The 27,237-nt window shown below is 43.2% G+C and overlaps 2 protein-coding genes across 3 annotated transcripts; one reads left to right on the top strand and one right to left on the bottom strand.

Moving 5' to 3' along the window:
- Nucleotides 1–787: 787 nt before the first annotated feature.
- On the top strand, nucleotides 788–21,931 carry rev3l (REV3 like, DNA directed polymerase zeta catalytic subunit). Of its 2 annotated transcripts, none has more exons than XM_072443933.1 (33): nucleotides 788–956; nucleotides 4,810–4,999; nucleotides 5,232–5,306; nucleotides 5,602–5,756; nucleotides 5,935–6,064; nucleotides 6,135–6,229; nucleotides 6,356–6,460; nucleotides 6,927–7,011; nucleotides 7,258–7,376; nucleotides 7,442–7,576; nucleotides 7,756–7,987; nucleotides 8,864–8,982; nucleotides 9,501–12,297; nucleotides 12,781–13,272; nucleotides 13,357–13,985; nucleotides 14,500–14,585; nucleotides 14,656–14,781; nucleotides 16,333–16,525; nucleotides 16,596–16,707; nucleotides 16,804–16,919; nucleotides 17,007–17,125; nucleotides 17,501–17,619; nucleotides 17,695–17,836; nucleotides 17,931–18,175; nucleotides 18,458–18,566; nucleotides 18,630–18,836; nucleotides 18,905–19,014; nucleotides 19,229–19,343; nucleotides 19,407–19,544; nucleotides 19,647–19,837; nucleotides 20,250–20,496; nucleotides 21,212–21,430; nucleotides 21,492–21,931. In XM_072443933.1, exons 1-33 carry the CDS (start codon nucleotides 818–820, stop codon nucleotides 21,630–21,632), a joined length of 8,232 nt encoding a protein of 2,743 aa, XP_072300034.1. In that variant the 5' UTR covers nucleotides 788–817; the 3' UTR covers nucleotides 21,633–21,931. The 2 variants fall into 2 exon arrangements, with proteins under 2 accessions (XP_072300034.1, XP_072300027.1); XM_072443926.1 differs by having other exon boundaries at nucleotides 7,753–7,987.
- An 868-nt stretch (nucleotides 21,932–22,799) lies between these two features.
- Nucleotides 22,800–26,448, bottom strand: mfsd4b (major facilitator superfamily domain containing 4B). Its single transcript, XM_072444131.1, has 4 exons — nucleotides 26,201–26,448; nucleotides 25,269–25,437; nucleotides 25,083–25,202; nucleotides 22,800–23,861 (listed from the first exon to the last, which is right to left on the bottom strand). Exons 1-4 carry the CDS (start codon nucleotides 26,429–26,431, stop codon nucleotides 22,849–22,851), a joined length of 1,533 nt encoding a protein of 510 aa, XP_072300232.1. The 5' UTR covers nucleotides 26,432–26,448; the 3' UTR covers nucleotides 22,800–22,848.
- Between the last annotated feature and the right edge of the window lie 789 nt (nucleotides 26,449–27,237).

Raw genomic sequence — 27,237 nt, 5'->3', positions numbered from 1 at the left:
GATAAGGTTCCATAATAGATCCATGGTTAGGATCCATAATAGAACCATGATAAGGTTCCATAATAGAACCATGGTTTGGTTCCATAATAGAACCATGATAAGGTTCCATAATAGATCCATGGTTAGGTTCCATAATAGATCCATGATAAGGTTCCATAATAGATCCATGGTTAGGTTCCATAATAGATCCATGATAAGGTTCCATAATAGATTCATGGTTAGGTTCCATAATAGATCCATGATAAGGTTCCATAATAGATCCATGGTTAGGTTCCATGATAGATCCATGGTTAGGTTCCATGATAGATCCATGGTTAGGTTCCATGATAGATCCATGGTTAGGTTCCATAATAGATCCATGGTTAGGTTCCATAATAGATCCATGGTTAGGTTCCATAATAGATCCATTGTTAGGTTTTGGGCTGTTTTGAGTTGAAGGGAGTAGTTATATTTGACCCTTGGTCTTTATTCTGAAAGTGACTTGCGGAAGTGGCTTGGTTAACCATCCACTTGACGGAGCATTTCCGTGCAGAATTAGCATGTAGCATAGTGAGCTAACCTGTTTGTGATTATGGAAGCCTGAGCCTCCCGGAGAAGTGGGGCTTTTTTCCACGCTGATCTCCCGCCTCAAAAAGCGGATTTGCCTAAATCGTTCAGCACCGGAAGTGTGCGGAACATGTCGGCGTCCCAACAGCACCGACGCCTTCATGCCACCGGGTAACGGAGGAAACCCGCAGCGACACGGGACCAGCGGCACCTCTCTGACTGGACCTCTGAGCTGTTTCTCCGGCACGGGCACCAAACCCCGGTCAAAACCATGTTCGCTGTCCGCATTGTCACGGCGGACTATTACCTCGCCCGCCCCGTCAAAGACCTGGACGTGTGCTACTCGGGATTCCGGGAGAGCGACGTGAAGCGGGTGCCCGTGGTGCGGATCTTCGGAGCCACCCCCGCAGGTTAGCGGCGACGGCGGCGGTGCAATGTTTGTGTCTTGTCTGAACGTGGGGGCGACCGCGGGCCACGTGAACATGCCGCTTTAACGGGCCAAACACGGCTGCAAACGTGACCGTGCAAATGAAATGTTGTCATTGCGGGACGCGGCGTTTGGAGCGCGGGGGTTGTCGGGCGCTGACACGGTGGGCTCGGCTGTGTTGGGGCCATAGCGGCGGTGGTGGTGGTGGTGGTCTGCTGCGGGGCCCCCTCCTCGCCGTGTGCTTTGTTTTCACTGCCCTCCATCACGACGCCGCTGACAGGGGCTCTGGTGGTCGGTCTCCCACCTCCGGGCACCTTTACACGGCCCCGGGGGGGACACTGACTAGAGAAATCGGATAACTACCATGGCCAGATCCGATTGTTGGTGTGATTTACATACGCAAGAGAAATCTGATCATCGAAACAGAGGATTATTAGGATAAGTGTTGTGTTTGGGAAACAAAGTATAGTGATTCAAAAAAAATAATGATAACCACAGATGTGAACAGATTGCTCACATCAGATACTGTCGAGATAAGATAAGCTTTATTTGTCCCACAATGGGGAAATTCCAGAGATTCCTAAGATTAGGTACAGAAACAGGCACAGAAGTATAATAATTAGAAAAAAATGGATAACTTATAAAATAAACTTACACTCTTTAAAAAAAAAATACCAACAATAACACTCTTATTTACAGCTTTTATATGGACAGAAAATATTGCACCAGCCTGCATTGTCACCTGCACGCATACTTTAACAGATAATGAACAGAATATTGTCTTTAATATTGTCTTATCTGTGACATTTGCATGCAATTGTTTACTGTCCAACTGCACACATTGTGAACCACAGTCAGGTTTATAATATTTGGAGCTGACGTTCCTCACTTGTCTAGATAGTAATTGGCAGATAGAGCTCTGTTTACACACACACCCAAAATGAGATCATTATCTGATTTCTGGAGTGATCAGATTATTGAAATGCCACGTATACAGTTACATCTGATGCGATTGTTCACACTAGAAATGTCACCATTTCAAAACGATTACTGTGAGAATAAACACTGCGATTTGACGATTAATAATATCATGACCACAACGGCAATAAAACGGCAATACAATCCAAAATGTTCTTTCCTTTTTGGTTTTCTTCGCATATTACCGCTCCTCAGTATGTGACCTGTTTTATGAGGATAGTGTGAGCAGAAAGGATGTCATTTTGCTTCTAAAATCATCACATTTCACAACTAAAAAAGGCCTAATCTAGTCAAAAACTTTCATTGGAATTATTATTTTTTAATTTTTGATTTTTTTTTTCTATAAATGTCATGGTCATATAATTTTTTTGTATTTACGATGACATTGTGACTGAAATAATCCTGCTTATCGATTAACCTAATAATCTTTGCCGTCCCTAGTTCACACATGTACACGTTTTGACAAGGAAAACTGCAGAAAATGATAAAGACAAAACAAAAGAGAAAGTGTTAAAGATGTGAAAGAGTTATTTTAACATTGTTTTGAATACACCGGTTATGTAAAAGTACCCACTGATTACTGGCAAAGATATAACGTATACTAAAGCACTTTGTTGGACAATTTGGACTGGAGCAGACGCATTTTGGTTCTTGTTTTGGACGTGTGCTTTGAAGTGTGCATGCTCGAGGGGCCCCAGGTTTAACTCTGTGGGAAGCCTTAATGCCATCAGAAGAATTCCCCCGGGATCCATTAGGGATTAGTGTGGGTCGGTCGCTCATTGTCCCTCCATTAGTGTTTGAGAGATTATGTTTAGAGATTATGTTTAATTTTGTGCTGAGTGGATAGTAGCCAGTGCATCATAGCTACCGTGAACAGCAGTTTTTAAACCTCAAAAACATGTTCATTTCAAAACATTGATGGTGAAATTGAGGACACCTTCTGTTTGATTTGTTTTTTTCAATAACAGGACGACAGCCGAGTTGAGATCATTCATATTTTCACGCCATGGAAGTACTATAAGATAAAGTCATACGGGTTCATGCACTTGATGTTGCTTTTAACTACTTTTCTAACTAAATACATAAGCACATGTATTATAATAAAATATATAGCCTAAGCGTTGTAATATTGGTTACTTAATAAAATACTACTACGATAACTTAAAATACACTTAAATATGCCAATCCGTGGGTTTCAGAATGGTGAGAAAGTCGGACCATTATGATGACAACAATTTAAACTATTTAATTATATCTATGTAATATGTCATTATTGTAAAGTTTGAACCCTACACTGTGAAATAATAAAACAAAACAAACAAAGGGGATTTTTTTTGAGTGGAGAGCCAGTTGTTCTTTTTTAGTGACACAATGACATCTGAGCCAAGAACAGCTGACCGTCCACTGAAAAAGCCTCTGCCGGTAATGGAACCTTCTGAGCCGTTGTTTCGTTACATTATTTCTAACCCATTTATATGTTTAAAGAAGAAGAAAAAGTAGTTTTAATAACAAAGAGCGCCATCAAGTGTGTAAAACATGGATCTTATTTTGATCTTATTGCATTGACCTTCCATGATATGAATGATCTCAACTAAACCGTATTAACAGTTTTGTTATCATGTCTAGCTACGTGGCTAATTTGCTAAAACTGTCCATGTCTTCACTCTTAAAACTTAATATGTGCATCAAAAGTAATACAAGATTTAAATCAATATTTTGCATAAACAACCAATAAGTCACAGGCAACAGAAAACACCCACAGATTCCAATACATGCATTTTGATCCAGCTGGAAATAATGCACGAGACCCAAAGGCTCACGGAAAAACTCCAGTGCCCGGCAACAGCTTTGCCAAACTCCAGTTTTAGACCTCGTCCTCTCTCCACTCCGAAGCAAAACTGAAGCCTGCAGTATCAGGAACACATTTGAAAGACATTTTAGATAAAGGTCTTTTAGACAGACCAGGGCAATGTTTTCTCGTACCTTGACGTGTTTCGAATGCCTTCTGCATCCTTCCCCCAAGGTTATTAAACTCTGTACAAAGAGTTTTTTAAGAAAATTAATACAATGGTTATTCAACTATTTTCAATAACCAAGTGATAAATAATTACAAATGCCTTTGCATTGTGCTTATAAACAAATAGCTAGTGCTTAATAATGCTTTATAAATAGTTTACTAGGGAACCTTTTTTAAAGCATTAACCACAATTTAAACTCTAGAGATAATCATGAAAATGCCATTTACAATTTATGTAATTTATTTTACCAGTACATGCTCAAAGGTTATTTTGAGCATGTACTGAGTTCTCGTGCTGACAATGATGTCTAAACCTTCTTTCCAATCCTCAGATTGCAAACTGTTTGTGAGTTGTTGTTTTTTTAAAAGGGTTATAAAGGGTTGGATTGGATTTGTGTAAAAAGCATTACATGACAAGACATCAAAGGAAGGATGCACAAGGCATCAGAAACATGTCGAGGTATAAGCAATTTGCAGTGGTCAGTTTAAAAGCAAACTTTTAAATGATTTATCAATTAAGGCTGCCATCTTTACTTTGGAGGTATGAAACGTTTCAACATTGAGTATATTTTTAAGAATTATTATCTATTTTTTTTTTAAGAAAAAAAAAAGCTGATTTAATGAATAAAAAAAGAACAGAAACTTACAGTAAAATCTAAGGGTATACAGTGATATTATTACATTACATTGAATATATCAAAATACCTCAACAATGGCATTGAGTGATTGGTCAAATGCGAAGGATGAATTTCCCCATGGAGATCTATAAAGTTTAACTTAATGCTTTAGGTAGTTGTACCATAAACCTTCTTAAAATTAAATCAATCCATGTGTTTCACAGGTCAGAAGACTTGCCTCCACCTTCATGGCATCTTTCCTTACATCTACGTACCATACAATGGCCTGGAGCAGCAGTCGGAGCATTATCTGAGGCAGTTGGCTTTCAGCATCGACAGAGCTCTGAATGTAACCATGGGAAACCCCAGCTCCAGCGTGCAGCATGTCTTCAAAGTGGTGCTGGTCTCTGGCATGTAGGTTCTTTGTTGTGTACGGCTCAGTTTTCTCCTTCTACAGTCCAAAAGCATTCTCAGCTCACTGCTATTCTTTATCAAACATAATGTACAATTGGATTCATCCAGAAATCAAACATGCAGTTTATGCTCCTTGTTTGTGATTTAGTGTTGAGATTTCACTGTCAAAAACATTCCTTGTGCTATTCTTTTGTACTTGTTCACCATTATTATTTTTGTTTGTTTGTTTTAGGCCTTTCTATGGATACCATGCCAAGGAGAAGTACTTTCTGAAAATATATCTGTACAATCCTCAGATGGTCAAACGGTGAGTCTGCTACAATTATACTGCCAACCTTTTGGGAATTTCATGAAGACTTATAAAAATAAACTGTATGAAGGCATCGACTAACTTCCTAACTAAAGGAAAGTGCAACTTAAGGTCAAGCTAAGGTTATGGTGCACTTTATTGTCCCCGGTCCTCTGCATTTGACCCATCCTTCAATGCCTCTGGGACATTTCCTCAGGAGCAGTGGTGGAAACCAATCTCCAGATGTTTAAGCGAGGCTTGGTCAGGACTACTGTTGCTGGAGGATTTGACGTTCTGACCTGTGTTGTTGCAGAGTATGTGAGCTGCTGCAGAGTGGAGCAGTCATGAATAAAATGCATCAACCACACGAGGGTCATATTCCTTACCTGCTGCAGCTCTTCATCGACTACAACCTGTATGGCATGAACCTGATTAACCTGGGGGCTGTCAAGTTTCGCATCAGCAAAGGTAACTCCATCAATATTCATGTACTTATCGACAGTCCGACTGCAAGGTAAACATCTGAATACTGACCAATACTCGGGTGTAGTGTAGTATCAGAGATTACGTCACATTTTTGTTTATTGTTGGGAACATTCAAAAGCTGAGCTTTGCTCTCTGGCCTGCCTTGGGCATCTCTCTACAGATGCAGCACAGTTGAGTGAACACAATAGCAGCACTGGGTCTATACTGGGTATAAGCCCCTGGAAGAGCCCCTGCACCTCCAGAGTGAATGAGAGCATGCTGGGCCGCTGGGATGAGGGCTGCTTGCCCTGGTAAGTACAAGTACTACACATTTACAGTCACTGCTGAGGTGTACTCATATGTACTGTGTGCTGTTGGCAGTTCATTGGTCCTGCCAGACCTGGAGAAGCAGAGTACCTGTGAGCTGGAGGTAGATGCCGTGGCTGTGGATGTCCTGAATCGCCTTGAGATTGAGAGTATGTTGAGTTTGTTCACTTCTTTCTCAATGGTATTGAGAAAGATATCTTAGTGATGGTGCACTTAAACAAAATTAAATCAGCATAGTGAATGTCCAAACCTGTTACTGTTGTGTTTTTGTTCAGACCAGATTGGCAGAAACCCTGGGCTTCAGGCCATCTGGGAAGACGAGAGGCAGCGGCGGAGAGAGCGGGACCAGCCCTCGCAAATGGAGCCTCTTCACTCCCAAGGTCACTCAGAACTCTGTTTAATCTTCATCAATGGCTTCTTAACATTTCCTTAGAAGGGTCCTTCTAAACTATGAAATACAGTTTGATTAACTGTTGCTTGTCTTGAGCCTTCATTCCTGTGTTTACTGCATTTCCCTCCATTAAGATACATTCTCCATGTGTTTGAGAAGAGGCATTTAATCTATTACACTATTGTTTCCTTCTGTTTCGAAATAAAGTGAAATATAAAGATGATACTCTTACACATACCAAAAGGTGGAATGCATTGTAAATATATTTAACTATATGAATGCATAGATGTCTATTGTTTTCCCTTTACTGTGGGGAAAATAAAACTTACACAATATGATGGACATGGAACATGTTTTTAAATAAATTGTTGCTTGACATTTTTAACATTGCTGCACATGAGTAATAAGTTATCCATCAACTGAAAGTAATATGGCTTGTGTGGCATGTTTTGCAGACCGTGGTTTGGTCACATCGACAGACTGTGAGAGGATTTTCCTCCAGAGATTGAGGGAGATTTTGAAGGAGAATGACTTTGATATGTGAGTGTGATTTGCATTCCATGACTATATTGGCAGTATTCACCTTATTCACCCACTTTCAGTTCTGACTGCTTCTGCGTTTCCGGTTAAGCGGGAATTCCTGTCATTTCTATCACTGCTAAAATACTATATAAAGTAGGTTGATGTCGCAGGCTATTGCGAAAGTAACTTGTAATGTATCTCCATTATACAAGCTCTGTAAAAGTGTGCTAAATATGTGTATCCTCTCTTTTGATACTTGCACAGAACACAGCAGTCTGAGTCAGAGCAGGAAGACTTTGAGCTCACCATCCATTCAGAGACTCTAGAGTTGCCTCCATGTACACCTGCAAATGTGCTGGAGGTACACCAGGACCCCCAGCCAGGTATGACACTGCTGTTCCATCAGCAATGATCTTCTCAGCTCTGACCTGCTCAACCTTCTTTCTAGACTCGACCAGGAGCCGTTCTTTGTTTCCAGAGGAGGCTGTTGTGGATGAAGAAGCCATCTTAAATCTTCTCGAAAACAGTCAGGAGTTCCTCCAACTCACCCAGACCTCAAACCACTCGGTCCAAATCCCTGATGGTAGGTTATTCTATGTCAAGAAACATTGTGTCTCACTCTGAAACGGTTAAATACCTAAATTTGCAAGACCTACAGTTTTATAATTGAAGTAATCCGTCAGTTATTTACTGTACATTCTTACTACGTAATGTTGGTTGTAGTTTTCAAGCAAATAAACTGAATCTGTGGATTATTAGCAGATGGCAGCCAGGATCACGGCATCGTCAACTTGTTGGCCGGCCTGGAGAATGACAGCTTCTGCAGGAGTCAGCAATGTGCCCCGCCAAAGCCTTTTTCAGGCATCCGGAGTTACCAGGGCAACAGTGATGAAGAGGAGGTGGAGCCAGATGTGGAAAAGGAGGATGCAGAGCTTAGTGTTGTCATGTCACAACGCTGGGACAGTCAGTCGTCTGACCCTGCCCCTCATCCAAGGTACTGATGCATTTGTGAGCTAGTGATGGGTGGATGAGGCCTCGAGGTGTTCGTCACACATTTACCTCCTGTGTTTGCCCTAATGCTAACATAACACTGGAGCCCATTAAGCATTCAAAATGTGAACTCTAAATTGTGATGAATTAACACTTATAACACACAAATCAAATCAAAATATATTTATGTAACATTTATACAACACAGAATTCAAAATGCTTACGACAATAAAAATACATTAACAAATGAGAAATACCTGATGAAGTTAATGTAAACTTGTGAAATTAAAAACCAATAACAGCATATTGCACAATAAATTATTCTTTAAGTCATGTCCAAACTTTTTTCAATAAGGGCCGCATTTTGAAACTTAAATGGGGCAGAGGGCCACAAACAACCTAACAATGTCGAGTTTGTTGAATGACAAAGTGAATCATTCGAAATGTTGCATTTGACGTCATTTCGATGAGCGTCCACACCTTTGATTAGACTTGGAACATTAATATTAGGTTTGTATAACATCAATCTGCCTGATTTTTTTTTCAATTTTACAGTAAAAAGTACTACTTTTTGTTGTTTGAGCCGACATAGCAGGAAGCTGGAGGGCCGCATTTGGCCCCCGGGCCCTAGTTTGGACATGCCTGCTTTAAGTGATACAGTGACTCAAGGTAAATAATGTTTTTGAAAATGATCATGTAATACAGTAGGATACGTGCTTATTGTGTTGGATGATCCCACACATAGGAATAGGCCAGTCTTCAGTCTTAACGTGACATACACACTGATGCAGCCCGACACAGGTATAATGTGTGTCAACACCTCCACTTGTTTAAAAGCCTAATGCTGGTGCTTGAAGCCTAGTGTCTTTGGTTCTTGCAGTATTTCCACTGAAGAGCCCCAAGAAGCATCAGATGAAGAAATGGAGTGGGGCAGGAACAACTCTGAGCTGACTGACCTGTTCATTCCACAAGTGGACGGAACCGCTGATGAGAAAAGTGGTACGCTTCTCATTAGGAAATAAAGATGTTTCAGACCAAACAATAATGATCTAGAATGATCCAGTAATGCCTTACAATGGAACTTTTCAGACAAACAAAATACTTCAGAGTTTTGGACCCTCCACCAGAAAACTTAAATTTAAAGTTTTTAAAGAAAGATAAAACTTATAGGAAGTCATGCTGAGTTCTAAAATGGAATCCTTCTACCTACAGTATGTCATCAATATGCAACAAAAATACAGAGACAATTTGCATGCAAATGACACCAACAAAATAAAGTTGTTATCAGGTAATACTTATTTTAAAATTATTACCTCTACCTCAAGGTTTATGGTACATCTACGTCATATTTGCTGCCCATGACAAACCAAGAAGTAGCACAAACTGGAGACAACTGGGACAAATCTTTAGTCAAATCTGAAATATAGTCCTGTTCGCGACATTTTAGTGAAATGTGTAGTCTAACCTGTCATATGCACTTGAAGTCAGTGTGTAAAAATAATCTCTCTGTACTGCAGATTCATCTCTGACTGACAGCAGCTCCAGGAGCCAGTCGTCACTCTCAGAAAGGATGCACAGTAATAGGAATACATTTCTTTTGGACTGCAAACACCCTCAGCTGCAGGACACTGAGCCTGCCCTCAACGAGCACTTTGAACTCACGGGCAGCGCTCACACCAGCAGTGATCTTCCAGGGGGATCGAGGGTTAATAAAGAGGTTCCCTACATCCCACCAGTCAAACACCCGATCCCCTCTAAATCTGCTCGAGCGGCTGGAGCCTCCCCCAACACTCTCAGTCAAGAGGGCAATGGAATGCTGGTCAAAAACGCCTCTGTTAGTTTGAACAAGACGGATCTCGAAGATTTACCCTTTGGCCCTGGAAAAACTACAACAAACTGTAATGCATATGACAGTCGGAGGAGTGTGGAGGCAAACTGTGTTCCTATGCTCCAAAACCACCGGGCATTATTTTGTTATTCCGAGTTGAGAAACTGTTCATCTAAAGGAGATCTTGAGATTAGTCAGAAGGAGGGCAACATGAAGGTTATGGTCCATTCTACTATGAACACAGGACACCACAGTAAGGAGGGCCATGTGGGTGAGCTCAAAATTTGTTATGAAGATTATCGGGAGAACAAGACTGAAAAGACAATTGTGGCACAACAAGAAGCTCATTATAAGTTTTTTCCTAGTGTCATCCTCTCCAACTGTCTCAGTAGGAAGAAATCTGGAAGCAAAAAGGTGTTTGAGCCCTGCGGCAAGCTTGAAGACACTCCACCACGAAGATCGCGATTAAAGCTGAACAAAAAAAATGTAACAATGGACCCAGTAGATTGTTCTCTTGTGAAAATGAATGTTATTGCAGGGCTGGGCTCAGTGTCAGCAGCAGTTTCTCTTGATTCAAACACATTGCATACAGAGGATTCTCAAACAACAGATACAGAAGGAAGTAAACCTTGCTCAACAACAACAGAGACAGTCACTGAATGGGACCAGGAAGAATCTGATGAGAAAATTGAACAAATAGAAGCTACAATAGAACCCCCTCCTCCCAGTTCCCCCAGCTGCTTTGAAGACCCTAATGTTCCAGCAGATGTTGGCTCTGTAGCGACTAATGCGCTTCCAGCAAGCAAGTATGGTTTAAGAGGTAAACGTAAAATGAGCCGTGAAACAGAGAATGGGGAACCTTTAGGTGTAGGCCAAACTTGTAAAAACCTTACTTCTAACACAGAGTGCCCCATAGACAATTGCACTTCACCACAAGTCCACAAAAGCAAAAAGCGTTGCAAAAAAGAGCCGCCAGTTATCATAAAGTACATTATCATTAACAGATTCAAAGGAGAGAAGAATATGCTGGTCAAGGTGTCAAAAATCCAAGCAGAGGAGCAGAGAGTCATGCTAACACAAGACAAGTTGGAACTTTATAGCAAAATGGCCCCGCTCAAAGACTTTTGGCCCAAAGTCCCAGAATCTCCAGCCGTGAGGTTTCCAATTATTGAGACAAAATCTAAAAAATACATAAAGCGAAAGACCAAACCTGTCAAAAAAGTGGTCAAAAACCTGAGCAAACCACCATTGAAATTGGCTGAAAGGGACTGTCAGAGAGGACTGTTTCTCCCCTCACTGCCCCCTCCTGGACCCTGCTACTGTGAGCTGTCCCAGGACCATGACTCCCACTATTCTGATGTCATGGTGGAGCTGGGCTACCTCTCAGATGCATCTCTGAGCCCTAGAGACTCAACGCCTCCAAGATGTTGGTCGCCTAGTGACCCGCTGATGTTAGAAGACCCCATTCCTGAGCATCTGATCAACCCCTTGAGAGACCCATGTCTTAGTTCAGCTTCTGTGTACTCCAACAAAACTCTACCAAGGAAGTGTTCAGCCGCGAAGCCCATGAAAACCTCAGCTCAAAGAGCAAGTAGATGTTTAGGTAAGTCTTCTGATTTTGAGACCAAAAATGTAACAAAAAGAAAAAAAGTTGAAAACACAGCAAAGGCCCTCGGTAGACCTAGAACTTGCAGCAAAAAGAAGACACAAGTGCCTAAAGACCAAACAGAATTTGCAAACAGCTCCCAGCCTCGTTCACTTGAAGAGAACACTGCTCTTTCTCCAAGATTTTCACAGAATTTACCTCCATTTATGCAGTCAGTTGGTACAGACACCTGTTCTTTGAATGCAACTTGCCCAGCATCCAAATCCATAGAACCAAAAACTGAAGAATGTGACGCCTTGATCATGGGGGTGAACAGTAACCTTTTCCCACCTGATCAAATCAAACCTTCAGAATGCTCCACTTGTGTAGAAGCAGACCAGTCAAAAGAAAAAGGGGCATTGTCTCCTCTGTCAGAAGGGGGTCAAACAAGCCCTCATGGCATAGTTGTTCTAAAAAAACTGCTGCAGAAACGATCCCAAGAACAGAACCTGTTACTGAATGATAAACATGGCACTGCCTTACTGCACTTGCAGTCCAAAACGGCAAGCTCTTCAAGTCTATCTAAATCTAAACCAGAAAAATCTACTGCTCCTAAGTGCAAAAAGTCTAAGAAAGGCAGAAAAAAACACAAACAAACCGAGAGCCCCACGTTGTCAGAGCCACATCTGGACAGTTGTAAGTTCATTGAAGACAGTCTGTCCCCAGAGCTCCCACACAACAACTTTGATATAAATGCCATAGACCAGGCGGACCTCTGTTGCCCATACAGCAGCAGTCAATTTGTCCTAACCGATAAGAACCTTCCCTTCAAGTTCCTGAGTGATGCTTCTCAGGATGGTCTCTCACCCCAGACTCCAATCTCTGAAAAAAAGAACGCCAGGTGAGTTCTTGGTGTGTTTGGACCATTTCTTGCATAGCCAACTGTTTCTGTTTAGCTTAATATAACTTTCATTGGGGATTCAACAAATTTGTAGTTTTGTCAAACGCTTGGTATATACTACTTCCTTATGAACAGATCTCTGTTTATATCATACCTTGACAGTTTTGTAGCCTTCCAACGTGTCTCTTGGTGTTAACTGTGACAGCAGGATTTCGTATATTACATTGCAGTTTGAGTCTTGGTCTATTTTGTACTTGTGCTTGCCATAGTTTTGTGCATGGTTTGACTGTAGTACTGATGTATTGACTACTGATGTTAGTAGGAAGACTGCACAAAATTCTCTTTAAATCAGCTGACCAGACACATCACAATAACATAAAGTGACACCTCTGAGGAAGGCTACAGAGTTCTTCTTTAACATCATGTATTCCTCAAGCAGCGTGTTGTACTACAGTAATGAAAAAGTGCATTTTTGTGAAATAGGGTGTTTGGTCTTGGAGAGGAGCTTCACGAAGTTAGTGTCAGTCCAGATGAATTTGACCGACCAGAACACCTAGAGTCTGGGACCACTGTCTCCTCAGACTCTAATCAAGTCAAATGCAGAGAGTGGGACTTGGCATCAAAAGAGGCCCACAGCCATTTCCAGGGCTTCCACTGTGAGAGAAAAGAGCTTCTGTTCTCATCACTGGATCCATTACCCCTTACGTCTGTGTCCTTCTCCGACATCTCTCCCACCCGTGACATCCTGGAGGGTATTGATGGCCTGACCTCCAGCACTCCCAGCAGCTCACCCTGCTCTGTCAGTTCTCTTTCCCAAGCCAGAGCCAGCCCACGAGGGACCAACATTCTGAAGCCCCTCATGTCGCCACCCAGCAGAGAGGAACTCTGTGGAACTCTTAGAGACTTGGAGATCTCAGAGGCCACTTTTGAGGAGCCCTTCTGCAGCAATCCCTCTGACGCTCCTGGAAAATCCATGTAAGTACACTGAGTCTACATGCACCAAAAGCACACATTTGAATGGTAATAAATATAAAGCAGTTTTGCAAATGGCTGTTTCAGGGAAGTTGGGGGCCGTAAGCTGACTGTTGGCACCAGGCTGACCTCGGAGCTCTCAGAGTTCACTGGCGAGTTGTCCATGGAAGGCCTGCATTTCTGGAAGACCGCTTTTTCAGCAATGAGCTTATCCTGTGGCACAGTGGGTCTTAAGGCCAGAAGATCAACTCAGTCCTCAGATGGCGACAAACCGGTTATGCTGCTGCCCTGTAAAATCCCTCCGAGCCGGCAGCGTGTGCAACTCTGGCTTGAGGCACACAGACGTCCCAGACATTTGGAAAAAGAGGAAAGGGCTTCAAAAGAACCAGAGGAACCCGAGCTGTGTATCAACCCCATTCCTGGGACACAGGATGGGAAACCGTACCCGTCTACACCCGTTTCTCTGGATTCAGAATCTTCAGAAGTTGGTCTGGTTTCGGAGGAAGAAGACATGGAAGTAATTTCTCCTGACAGCCCTGATCTTCCTCCTTGGCAGCCAAATCAGAGCAGCCCCACTAGCCAACAGTCACCCCCGAGCTCAGGGCGTCCATTTACCGGGACCAGCTCTCCAGGTCGGGTCAGTGCCACTCCTCACAGCCAGGACAGCCCTCTCGCCATGAAGACCCCACCTATCTGCAGCACGCCCATCTCTGAGGGTAAGAGCACTCTATAAACACTGACTCGTCTACAGCCATTAAAGAAAGTACAATGACATTTAATTCTAAGGCCATTTATCTCTTGATGATCTGCATATTCTGCCCATGTTGTCCTGGATATTAGGGCCCAACAAATATGAGCTGATACCGTTACATGGAAGTGCAGATTGCAGATTGTTTGGCCATTGTTTACATCGTTTTTAAGGGTGTTTTTAGAGTGACCGACCACATAAACGTGATACGTGTAAATGCCATTCACGTGTATCTTTTGTAAACATTGAAAAGTGAATAGTCTATCTATGCATCTTGACAACAGCAGCACAGAAAACACATGATGCGCAGGGCCCTGTTGTGCTTTGTGGGGCGTGTGTATTGCGCAGAGTGATAAAGACAGAAATACCATAAAGCCGTCTGCGGGGCACTTTGATATGGCCCACTCAGTTTGTAGTCAAGATTAGTGTAGTGTTGATGTGATGTTTGCCTTGGTCACAACTCTGATTTTCCTTCCGTGTAGTGAAAGCTGTCGGTGTGCAAGGGCAGCAGGGCAGGAAGGGCCAAGCCAGACCTCTGCGGAGGCTCATCCTCAGCTCCCAGCTCAAGGTGCGTCACTGTTTGTTAGCTCCCCGGCTCCAGATTGAACTGTTATTCAACCGTTGTGCGTTTTTGGCAGAACCAGTTTGCAGGTCTGAATATACCTCAACAGATGAGCTCACAAATTGAAGGTCCAAGCATCGCAAATTCCTACGGCTTCAAAGTCAGCATGCAGAACCTGCAGGAGGCCAAAGCTCTACACGAGGTGAGAAGTTGGGATGTAATGACACATTAAGAAGTGTAAAATGTCATCCTTCCAGTGCAAACTTGAATCGCCTTGAATTCAATTGTAGTTTATCTATAGAAAACCAATATACATAGAGAAATGATTATTGAGAATATCAATTTTAAAACGGTCGTTGCCAGGAAGCTCACCATTACCATGTTTTTCTAACTGTCCTGTTGATATTGGACTGAGATCAAGTGCTAAATGCTCTTTTTGACACCACCATCTCACTTGATTTCAGAACCATGTATTCGGTCCTAAAAACCCCTGCCATGGACACATTAAATTGATACCTTTTGGAATATACTTTAGCGGAAAGGGGAAAAAATTGATGATTGAAACTGCACCAACAATCAAGGGCTAGAACCAAATTATAACCGACAAAATGTACCTTTTAGACAAACTCTGGCCTGGAGAAAACTCATTTGATGAACAAACTGTGCCGTCATTTTTGTTTTATTTATTGGATGTCTTTATTCTGTTTGTGTGCTCTCTATGTTGTGTTATTTGTTTTGTTTTTGATAAAAATGCATACCCAAAGTCACTGGGATAGGCTCCAGTCACCCACGACTCCTAACGGGAACACGCGGTTGAACATTTTATGAATCAGAACAAACCATCGATCTGCTCTATGTAATTTTGATGTACAATTTACATGTATAATTACAAATAACTTAACTATAGTTGGCCTCTACACTAGACAAAAATTGTAATTAAGAAAAATTAGTGCCTGATTTGAGCAGTATTTATCGTGATTTGAGGATATTTAGTCTTAGATTATTATTTGCCAATGAAAAAAGCATAAAAGATACTGCACTTACGGTAATAAAATAAGATTTGCCAATGGAACAAGCTGTTTTTTCTTAAAGGTGGAATGGACGATTTTTTTCAGCAAATTTGTTATCATATTTCCTCGTGGCGTGGATAAATCATTTGTCCTGCCACGTATCAATCATAAAACGCACCTATCGCTCACCTGCAGCCGCGTGCGGCTCGTCCCCACATTTCCGCGTGCCTAAGCGCATGGATCTATTATAATATAGTTCCCTCAGTGTACGAGGCAAAATGAAGACGGAGAAAGACAGTTCGAGCTGACGCAGAAGTGGACAGAAATCTACGGGAGACGAGCGATGCGATGCTCTTCATTGCGCTAATAAACAAACGCACGTGTGTGTTGTGTCAGTCCACACGGGGGAGTGCGCATGCGCACTTCCGCCTGCGTTCTCAAATCGCCGAAAAATCGTCCATTGCACCTTTTAAGATAACTCTAATTTGATTCAAGCACTTATTTGCACATTAAACTTCATCCTTTTGTGTGTGAATTCAATTATTTTGAAACTTTTCTGAGCCCTTCCTTGTACATCTATATGGTGGTGATATCTTTCATTACTTAATTTCTTTCTGTAGAGGGCAGCATTGCACTTCTAAGCACACAAAAATAACATTTTGGAGTACTTTATAAATGCATGGCCCCAAGCCAACACCTTTGTGTAAACTCTAAAATAAACCTCTGGTATGCATTTTATCCAGGTGCAGTACATAACGCTGATGGGCATGGAGTTGCATGCTCGGACGCGACGGGACCTGGAGCCTGATCCAGAATTTGACCCCATCTGTGCCTTGTTCTACTGCCTCAGCTCGGACGCCCCTCTGCCCAGTGCCTCGGACACCCAGGTGACCGGGGCTATTGTAGTGGACACAGATCACCCAAAGCAGACACAAGGTGGTATAATCTTGCTGTGATTTGATTTGAGTGACAAGAAAACTAACATTGTACATGTATGTGTATCCAGGCCGGCGAGGGCGTGCGCCCCTCTTGGTACGCTCGGGAGTGTCAGGTCTCCAGCTCACCTACGTGTCCAACGAGCTGAAGCTGTTTGAGGAGCTTGTTACTGTTGTCAGAAGGTGCCTTCCCATAAAAAGCCATATACAATCACTGTTGAAGCTGGAATGGTGTAGGTGGGTGCCATGACTTATGCTCACTGTGTGATTTGTCTTAAGGTATGACCCAGACATGCTGCTGGGGTATGAGATTCAGATGCACTCCTGGGGCTACCTCCTACAGCGCTCTTCTGCACTGGGAGTAGACCTGTGTCAGCAGCTGTCCCGCATCCCAGGTACTCCCAAACTCCATTTGTGGTGGACCCTATGTATACATGATTGTGTATGTGGACTCGGTAGAATTATTTTCTCGTTGTCTTTAGGTGACTCAAAAGACAACCGCTTTGCTGCAGAAAGGGATGAGTATGGCGCTGACACCATGTCAGAAATCCACATTGTGGGGCGTGTCACGCTGAATTTATGGAGGATTATGAAATATGAGGTAGGTGTCCAATGCACCTGCTGCACCCTAAAGCTGGGGTACTCAACTAATTCTCATCTCCAACACAGAAGAAAGAGGCTGATATACAGTTATGTTATGTTTGGGGATAAGAGGTCTAGGAATAAGTTATAGTAGCATATTCAATTTGTATCCACATCCCATGGCTTTTCACGGTTTGAAAATTGAGTACCCCAACTTTAGTGTACTTGTCTCACAATGTTAAGATGTTAAATGAAACTGTATTATTAGCCATGTATCTGTGTAATCCCTAAGTTGTCCAGGTAGGTTCCTTAGCAATGGATATCGTTTTTTAGAGTAAATCCTTGTGGACTCGTAGCTTCTTCATTTTGCTAATGTCTATATGCTGTTTTGCAGGCGGCACTGAATAACTACACCTTTGAGAATGTGGCATTTCATTTACTGCACCAGCGCTTCCCTCTGTACAGTCATCGCACACTGTCAGACTGGTTTGACCACAACACTGAACTCCACAGGTGTGGGCATGCAGTGACACAGTCCAGTGGATAAAGTATGTGTAATTAACTGAAATTCTTTGTGTATACTTACAGGTGGAAAATGGTGGATCACTATGTTAGTCGAGTACGAGGCTCCATGCAGCTTCTCCAGCAGCAGGACATTATTGGCCGCACCAGCGAGCTGGCACGAGTCTTTGGTATCCAGTTCTACCATGTCCTTACCCGCGGCTCACAGGTCTCGATCAGGCAAAAACACTATATGCAAGATAACTGTCTGAACTTGTACCTAACCTTTTTTGCTCTGATGCTATGTCCTGGTGTGGTCACAGTACCGGGTGGAGTCCATGATGCTGCGAGTGGCCAAACCTCTTAATTACATCCCTTTGACTCCAAGTGTGCAGCAGCGAGCCCAGCAGAGGGCGCCGCAGTGTATTCCTTTGGTGATGGAGCCAGAGTCACGCTTCTACAGTAACTCTGTGGTGGTGCTGGATTTCCAGTCCCTCTACCCATCTATTGTTATTGCATACAACTACTGCTACTCCACATGTTTAGGACACATGGACAGTCTCGGAACGTAAGACTCTTGCCTATTTTTCTATTTTTTTTCTTCAATTATTGCAGCATTTCACCACTGGTGTAATAGTGTACGGTAATTAATGAACATAGTGTGTGTTGTCTTCATGGTTCAAGGTATTGATGTGACAGTCAAATAAATTGTCGTATCTTTGGGTAAAACACCAGTGGATAAATGAGTGTTTATGTGAGGACACTAGATGGAAACATGTCAATTTTCCTGGCAAACCATTCAACAGGTCTGAAACACTTGTACGGCCCTCAAATGAAGTTTTCTTTTCAGGCCTGATGAGTTTAAGTTTGGCTGCACATCCCTCAGAGTTCCTCCAGATCTCCTCCACCAGTTACGTCATGAGATCACTGTGTCACCCAATGGGATTGCTTTTGTCAAGGTAAGAGCTCTACATCTGATAGTCTCTGATTTTCGGCTTATTAATGAGCTTGGTTTTTTGCAGTCGTCGGTGCGTAAAGGCATCCTGCCCAGCATGCTAGAAGAGATCCTCAACACTCGTATCATGGTCAAACAATGTATGAAGACTCATAAGAACGACAAGGCCCTGCTGAAGCTGTTGGACGCACGGCAGCTCGGCCTCAAACTTATTGCCAACGTCACCTTTGGTTACACTGCAGCGAACTACTCTGGACGAATGCCCAGCGTGGAGGTAGGTGTCTCTTCTCATGGCCCCTATGAGAGAAGAAGTCCATTGATGGTGGGTTTTGGGTTTTTTAGGTTGGGGATAGCATTGTTCACAAAGCCAGAGAGACGCTGGAAAGAGCCATCAAGATGGTGAATGAGACGAAGAAGTGGGGCGCAAGAGTGGTCTACGGAGATACGGACAGGTAACCCAGGGGCCAACATTTTCTCAATTGGACTTCACAGGACAAAGGAAGCTGCTGCCATGATGTTAATGTGTTGATAATTATATAATTGCCGCTGTTATTTTAAAGCCCAAGTGCATCTAGTGTTATCCAGGTTATTGAGGACTCGTTTTGGTGTTGCACGTAGACGGACTGCATTGTTGAAAAGTGTAATGTAATGTCTTTGATCTTGCAGCATGTTTGTGTTGCTGAAGGGAGTCACTAAAGAACAAGCATTTAAGATTGGAAATGAGATTGCAGAGGCTGTGACAGCCACCAACCCCAAACCAGTGAAACTGAAGTTTGAAAAGGTAATAGTTTTGCTTTGGGCTCTTCGTGGAACGTGAGATGGAACTGACTGAGTTTGTGAGCAGGTTTATCTCCCCTGCGTGCTTCAGACCAAAAAGCGCTACGTTGGATACATGTACGAGAGCCTGGACCAGACGAAGCCTGTTTTTGATGCCAAAGGCATAGAAACAGTGCGCCGAGATGGCTGTCCTGCTGTTTCTAAGGTATCTTGCACTCGTATTCACTTCAGTGGAAAGAAACGCAAATGGGGATTTCTTGTGCAGACTGGACTGATCTGGAAATGTCTCTGGTTCATATGTTTGTAGATTTTAGAGCGGTCCATTAAGCTGCTGTTTGACACACGGGACATCAGTCAGGTCAAGCAGTTTGTCCAGCGGCAATGCGTCAAAGTGCTTGAAGGCCAAGCCAGTGTCCAGGACTTGACTTTTGCCAAAGAATACCGAGGGGCTGGGGCATACCGCCCTGGGGCTTGTGTGCCTGCTCTGGAGCTCACCAGGTCAGTCATTTTATACTGTGTAATCAGGGAGAATTTATAATTTGTAAAACTGCAAAACTGTAAAATTGCAGCAACTCTAGTAATCTGCTTCATTCCTTTGTGTCATTGCACTTTGTATGCTCAAAATCACATAAATATATACAACTTTTTCAGCTTTAAAATGTTGATACCAATACTGATGCATATTACACAGGTTTATTTAACCTTGTGGGACAGTTAAGCTTTCAGCTGCTTATTGCATACAAAGCATATGATATAAAATAACAGCTCACACACTCAATGCAAAATGAATGTACTTCAGGAGCTAAGCCTCGTTATTGCAAATATTACAACCATTTCAGCACAACAGGTTGCAACAGTCACAGATAATTAATGATAAGTGCAAAGAGTTGAAACTTGTTGTGTTGTGCAGGAGAATGATGGCTTATGACCGAAGGCGTGAGCCGAGAGTGGGTGAGCGCGTGCCTTATGTGATTGTATACGGCATGCCCGGCTTGCCACTGATCCAATTGGTCCGACGGCCCATGGAGGCGCTGCAGGACCCCAGCCTGCGCCCCAATGCCACCTACTACATCACCAAACAGATTCTGCCTCCCGTCGCCCGCATCTTTCAGCTTGTTGGTGTAGATGTGTTCAGCTGGTACCAGGAGCTGCCACGAGTGAGAAGCTCACACAACCTCACGATCCCTCACACACCAAAGCTGTCTTTCCACTGCCAAAGCACTACAGCCCACACCTGGTCTGTCTGTACATCCTGACCTGGCTCGCTTCATGTGGTGGTTTATAAAGTCATTGTTAATAACTTTGCAGGTTTCAGAGGGCTGTTCTCTCACTCTTCTGGCAAATCAGCAGCCACGTAGGATAACTGTGCTGTGAGTAGTCATGTAGTGGAGTGGTCTAGCAACACTGGAGCTTAAAGGTGCACAATGTAACTTTTCTAGTGGAAGGTTTGCCGCTGGTTTGTCTCCATGGATGCGATTACTTTGCATGGAATGTTCCAGAGTATGGGTTTATCTGTCTCCTTTTCGATGGAGACGAGCAGGGGATGCCAACAGACCAGGTTACAGGACAGATTGGAGTGGTGACCTCGCTCAATGTGTTTTGGAGCAATAAAAATGCCTGTAATTTAGTTTAATGCCATCCTGTGGAACATTTCGATCAAAGCACTAACCTCTCGAACAAAACTTCCACACACTGAACATATACAAGAGTAGGCCTGAAAAATTATCCCAATCAAATCAAAATTGCAATTTCAATGGGCGCAATTTTTCAAGGACCGTCATTTTCTCCATTAACAACAAAATATCCTGTCTTATTCTGTATAAAAACTGCTTTTCCCAAATCATCGTCCGTCTCTTGGTGGCTTCTGTGTAGGTCCAGAAGGCGTGGTGCTCATCTGCAGGAGGCGGCTCAATAGAGGCCGGGAGGAAAGGCACCATCTCTCAGTACTTCACTACGCTGCACTGTCCAGTGTGTGACCAGCTCACACAGCTGGGCGTGTGCTCCAGCTGCAGAAGCCAGCCTCAGCGTGTTGCAGTCACTCTGTGTTCTGACCTGAGAGACAGTGAGAGCAAACAGGACGGACTGCTGCAGGTGAGTTACTGTATTCCTCATGTTTGAGGGTCTGAACAACCTCTAATCTTCTGTCCTTCAGATGTGCCGGAACTGCAGTGGCTGCGCCGAGCGACAAATGCCCTGCGTCTCTCTGGACTGTCCCGTCCTCTACAAACTGGCCCGGGTCAACAGACTGTTGTCAAGGGCCCCATACCTCCGACAGCTGCTGGAACAATTCTGAGAAGCTCGCATCATGATAAACCAATTGAATGGTGCTTGGACCTAACTGTGCTCTGTAAATATTGTTCATGTGGAGGAGACATGTGAACGTGAAAAGAACTTTTAAGCCTGGGACTGTTGCAATAATGCCTATAATTTCTCATAAAACAACTATTTTACTGTGCGTGCGTAAGTTGTTCTGTAAAAGACATTTCTGCTCAACAACCTCAGTTTGAAGAGGAGTCCCAATGTACAAAGACTTGTGAAGGACTTGTTTGTATTGGGCACTGTGTGCAGAGAAGTAATAAATTGACAAAGATATAGTTTGTAAGTTATGTCACATCATACGTTTAGACGGACAAGTAGAGCCTTGAATTTCAACCAGTGTAGCAAAGTCGGGTGTCTTTTAAAAATCTAATTTGTACTAACTAATATACACAGGTAAACATTGAGTGTCCTGAGCAAACATCTGAACCAGAAAAGGCTTAAAAAAAACTACAACTACAGCAAAATCCAAAGGGCTTGACACAGCAAATCAGACATTATTTCTGACTTCAAGTTTTTAAATAATTGATGTGCCTTTCAGCAAGTTTTTAAAAAACATTCACATTTGTGTGATAACTTGTACCTTAAAGGCGGCATGGACGATTTTTCGGCGATTTGAGAACGCAGGCGGAAGTGCGCATGCGCACTCCCCCGTGCGGACTGATACAACACACACGTGCATTTGTTTATTAGCGCAACGGAGCGCATCGCATCTCTCGTCTCCCGTAGATTTCTGTCCACTTCTGCGTCAGCTCGAACAGTCTTTGTCTTCATTTTGCCCCGTACACTGAGGGAACTATATTATGATAGATCCATGCGCTTAGACACGCGGAAACGTGGGGACGAACCGCACGCGGCTGCAGGTGAGCGGTAGGTGCGTTTTATGATTGACACGTGGCAGGACAAATGATTTATCCACGCCACGAGGAAATATGATAAAAAAAATTGCTGAAAAAAATCGTCCATACCACCTTTAAACAAGACTCAAACTTATTATCAAAGATATTTAATTTTGTTAATCAGTACAATACAAAAAGAACATTCTATCCTTTTATCACATTTTAGAACTTAAAAGTATTTAAACATACATTCTTTACATTAAATAACAACAAATAAATGATTGCACAATTTCTAGTACTATACTCCATAAAGTGTACTATCTTGGGGAATGCAGAATAGGATAAGACACTCTGTTAGTGAGGAGAGCTAAAAGAAGTGTCCATCTCAAAAACATCAACGTCTTCTGGTTCAGGCTGCAGCAGTGCCTGGCAAAACTCATTCTCCTTATCACCCTGGACGCGAGGTCCAGAGGCTACAGCCAGCCGGTACATGGCGGGGAAGAGGATGGCGCAGAAGATGGCACAGACAAGAGCTTGGTACATTAGCAACGGCTCACCGCTAACTTGTCCCATGAGGAAACCCAGGAGAACAGGTAACACCATCTCCCCCATTGCAGCACCCACCACCAGCACAGCTGCTGTATGTCCAGTCACAGGTGTGTACTGCTCCACCCACGATAAACCACTCGGGAAGACCGCTGCCATAGATGCACCATACAGACCAGTGCCAGCCCACAGCACGGCTCGGTGGAGAGGGAACAGGCTGAGCAGCAGAGAGGATATGCAGCAGCTCACCAGACTAAGAGTGATGAGTGTTCCTGGAGACAAGTATGTCGCCAGCAGAATGGACAGGCCACGAAATGCTGCAAAACTTCCCCAGAACAGAGTATTGACTCCTACTGCCCCAGCTTTATCCAGGCCCACAAAATCTTTGGAGAAGGTGAAGATGAAAGATCCGTACGCAACCTCTGCCCCCACATAGGCGAAAAAGAATAAAAACAGCAGGATCACAATAGCTGTGTGGTATTTGGCCACCTGGGGTTTTTCTGACATGGAGTGGACTCTGTCCCTTGACCCGGCAGAGCAGCAGTACATCCAGAAAAAAAGCAGTGCTGAGAGGAAAACAAACAGACCGATGACCACATAAGCCCACATGGTGCGCAGGTCAGTCCAGCTTTTGATCTCCTGCACCAGATTGTGCTCTTGGGCTGTCACATTTTTAGCCTCTGAATTACAGTTTTGAGGAGCTCCAAACAGGAGCTGCACAATGATGGGTGACACCAAGGCTCCGGCTGCAAAACTGAAGTGAAGCGCCTGCAAGTGAGGGCCAGCCTGCTCTCTCCAGGTGTTCAGGGCCAGCACATTCCCTCCTAAGGACAACAAACAGTACTCATTATTCAATACTCCTAGAATGTACCTTCATGGGTAATTCTGATATTGTATTCAGTATTTGTATTATCTGGATTGCTCAAGACCAAAATATATAATTTTATTTTTATTCATGTATTTGACAGAGGCATTGCACAATAAATGTATTACATAAACCAAAATGGCTATAAGCTTATTTGAAAATCAAGTCCCTGGGCAGAGGCAAAGTAGGTTAACAATGCGATGGTAACTCTTAACTCCAAACTCCAAATCTGACTCTGTTTTCCCTCAATTTTAATCCTCTAACCGAGCTCAGCGTCCACTGGTATCTCCCACACACCTCAGCTTTATCCAGTTTAAGTCCCAAACTTTCCCTTTCTCTACTGGTGTGATCCCAACACTCATCTACATCCTCCCACCTGCTCACACCTTCCACAAACACAATCTCCTTTGCACTGATACCTAGATGACACCTAGTCCAATCTCTGACCCTTCTTCCCCAATCGCCCTCTGCCTGAAGGACAGTATTTCCCCCCAGTATTGATACCTGCTCTAAAGAGAATCTGATTTTCTATACTTTTTTACTTAGTCCACATGCACCAAAAAGCTTCTCTATCTATTCCCTTCGACTCCACCATCCATCCCACCCAGTGGGTCAAGAGTCTTCGGCGTCATCCTCAATGGTCTGCAAACAGGATCCTTCATCTAAAGGCCACTCTGCAGCTCTCCTCCAAAGCAGAGTCAAGTGTCCTGCCACCTGCAGCACATTTGGAACAAGCAACTGTGCCGTGTCACGTGACCAGACACTCCCTTTATCAGGAGGCCCTGCCCGGAGGATGAGAGTCCAGATGACTACAACGGAACGGAACGGAGTGGAAAATGTAAAGGGGTCTTTGAGACTGTATGACCCACTTTATGACGTTGAGGAATTCCTTTTTAAAATTCAGCGCAACTTCCTTTCATTTTCACATTTTCTTCACCAACTGCCACTTGACTGATGTGAAACTATGATATTTATCAGAGCTAATAATTTAAATGAAATGAAATCAAGAAAATATGCACTTAAACACTATATAGCCACCATTTTACATCTATTTCATCATGTTTCACTTTGGCCAACAGATGTGTTTTTCATTGTAGCCTGTATTGCATTTCCCTTCAATACAAAAGAGATTTAGTGAGGTAAATGTTTGCAGGGGTGAAAGAGTTGTGTACTTGACCACCTGTGTCCAGGACGCCCATGGAGATGCCGATGCAGGCCATGAAGCCGGTGAGGAGCAGCACCTGTCTGCACAGAGGGATTGCACACATCCCCAGTGCTGTCAGCAGCATGGATAGCCCTGAACACACAGCTCACGTTAATGGGCACAGAGGGCAAGCATGGTGCTCTGTGCATACAGCATTACCTAGCAGCAGGTACGGGTCCAAATAGTCCAAGAGTGTACCCCCAAGCAGGGACCCACCTATGTACCCAGCAGAGCGGCCCGCAAATATGTATGAGATGTTGCTGATGTTTTTGTGGACATTCAGAGCCAGATCCTCAAACGTGGGGCCAATAACTGCAATACTCATCCCCTGAAAAAAACAACAACAACACAGCACTTCAAACTGATTTTTAGGGCAGCACTAAGCAGCGGAGCATCTCACACTCTTTTGAGTTATTTCTCACAGCACTTTCCCAAAGATAACGTGATGTAAAATACTTATAATTTCACTTAAAACATTAAAATATCAAACACTCAAGTTTGTTGCAATTTGAATGAAAACGACATGTTCTTAACAGCCACATAAACTACCAATAAAAATATGTGTGTGAGAGAGAGGACGACAATAGCCTATGGTTAATCCGGCGTGTTTGCATCATGTGTTTCATGTATACTACATATATATACATTGCATTGTCTCTTAAACTGAATTAAATTACTATCTCAGGTCAAGATTAATTGAGTATGTTTTTAATGGAACACCAACCACAACAAATGACAATGTCTCTTGTCATATTAATTTTGTCACACTTGCACACGTGATGGTTGTATTGTTTCAATATCCGTTACCATAAACACCGGGGACCCGCTGATACCTTCAGATGACCCTAAAGCTACACGCGGAAGCTCCACAAACAAGTTAAAGGAACTCCCTGTCAGACAGTGACATGCTGGTGTAATTCATAATAGCACTATAATAATAACTTCTTATCACTGATGTAGAGCTGAACCAGTGTTAATTCAGGTCGTTTTCCTTCATGAAAGTTGGGTTGGCCTGTGGTTTTATCCATTCACAGAAAATGACAGCAAAACGCAATATAAACATGGCTCTATTCTATTATTGCGGTGGTTACCAGTCCCAGGAAAGAAGAGCACAGCGCCGCGGTGGTGAGCCAGCGACCTTCCCCGGCGGAGGGCTCCTCTGCTCTGCCCGCGCCTCTGGAGCTTCTCCCGGGCTTCTTCAACGCAGTGTGAAGTCTCCTGTCATTCTCTTCACACCTGTCAAACGTGTCGCCCCCGTGTTCCTCGTGATCGTCCTCCATGACGGAGAAGCGTACGCGCTTCAGATCCGAGTCACTCGCCATCAGACACTATGGCAAGCCAAAAGGCTCATATTTTGATCAGATGACGCACGATGTAATAATACCTGCACTTTGCTCCCTAAAAAATATAGATAATTAAATGTAACTGCTGCGTTTTGATGTTTTGTTCAGGGTGACAAGACATTAGATTTCAGAGCAGCTAAATTAAAAATAAAGAAACAGATGCAACATGGGCGTCACCAGGCATGTTTATCGGGGGCGGAAGCCCCGGATCCACATGGCCTCAGATCCGCTGTGTTCCCCCTTGTTCCCCCGGATCACAGGCTGAGCTCAGAGAGTCAGACGGTGTTCAGAGAAGTTGCATAAAGTTCGCTCTAGTGCTTGGATTAGATTAGTTGGACTAAAGTTTAGTTTAGTGAGGTAACCAATGCTTGTTGGATCATTCTTTCCATTGTCTTGTGTTCTGTGTGTTTAATCAATGTAAACATGTGTTGTTGAAGTTTGCTGTGTGCCTTCCTTTATACGTCATTATAGGATATAGTCCTAAATGTGAGTTTTATTAGTAGGGATGTACAGTATTTTTGTGCAACTGAGTTAAACTTGTTATTACTTGCTGGGAGAGCAGCTGTGCCCTTACCAAAAAGTAGTATGTCTAAGTGTATTTTAAGTATACTTATTTTTGAACTAATAATTTTATAGTTTACTTTTAGTTTACTTTATAAATACTATTTAGACTTATACTTAACAAAGTTCATTTTAAGCATGTCTTCAACATGAGCCTGAAGCTGAGGGTGGTACCACAGGTCTGGAAGACCTCCTGTCTGGTACCTGTGCCTAAGACACCGCGC

Source organism: Eucyclogobius newberryi, unplaced genomic scaffold, assembly GCF_026437365.1.
Source record: "Eucyclogobius newberryi isolate DKJ021-1_F unplaced genomic scaffold, fEucNew1.0.hap1 SCAF_1, whole genome shotgun sequence".
Taxonomy (NCBI): Eukaryota; Metazoa; Chordata; class Actinopteri; order Gobiiformes; family Gobiidae; genus Eucyclogobius; species Eucyclogobius newberryi.
The sequence above is the reverse complement of the archived record's forward strand: the minus strand, read 5'-3'. Positions and strand labels throughout refer to the sequence as shown.

What these genes read in the sequence shown, in the direction of transcription:
- rev3l (XM_072443926.1), top strand. Translation starts at nt 818, where the DNA reads ATGTTCGCTGTCCGCATTGTCACGGCGGACTATTACCTCGCCCGCCCC. An exon ending in GAATCGCCTTGAGATTGAGA is followed by an intron (nt 6,230 to 6,355) that starts GTATGTTGAGTT and finishes GTTTTTGTTCAG; the next exon opens with ACCAGATTGGCAGAAACCCT. An exon ending in GTCTACGGAGATACGGACAG is followed by an intron (nt 19,015 to 19,228) that starts GTAACCCAGGGG and finishes TTGATCTTGCAG; the next exon opens with CATGTTTGTGTTGCTGAAGG.
- mfsd4b (XM_072444131.1), bottom strand. Translation starts at nt 26,431, where the DNA reads ATGGCGAGTGACTCGGATCTGAAGCGCGTACGCTTCTCCGTCATGGAG. An exon ending in GCTCTTCTTTCCTGGGACTG is followed by an intron (nt 25,438 to 26,200) that starts GTAACCACCGCA and finishes TGTTTTTTTCAG; the next exon opens with GGGATGAGTATTGCAGTTAT. An exon ending in GGACCCGTACCTGCTGCTAG is followed by an intron (nt 25,203 to 25,268) that starts GTAATGCTGTAT and finishes CTGTGTGTTCAG; the next exon opens with GGCTATCCATGCTGCTGACA.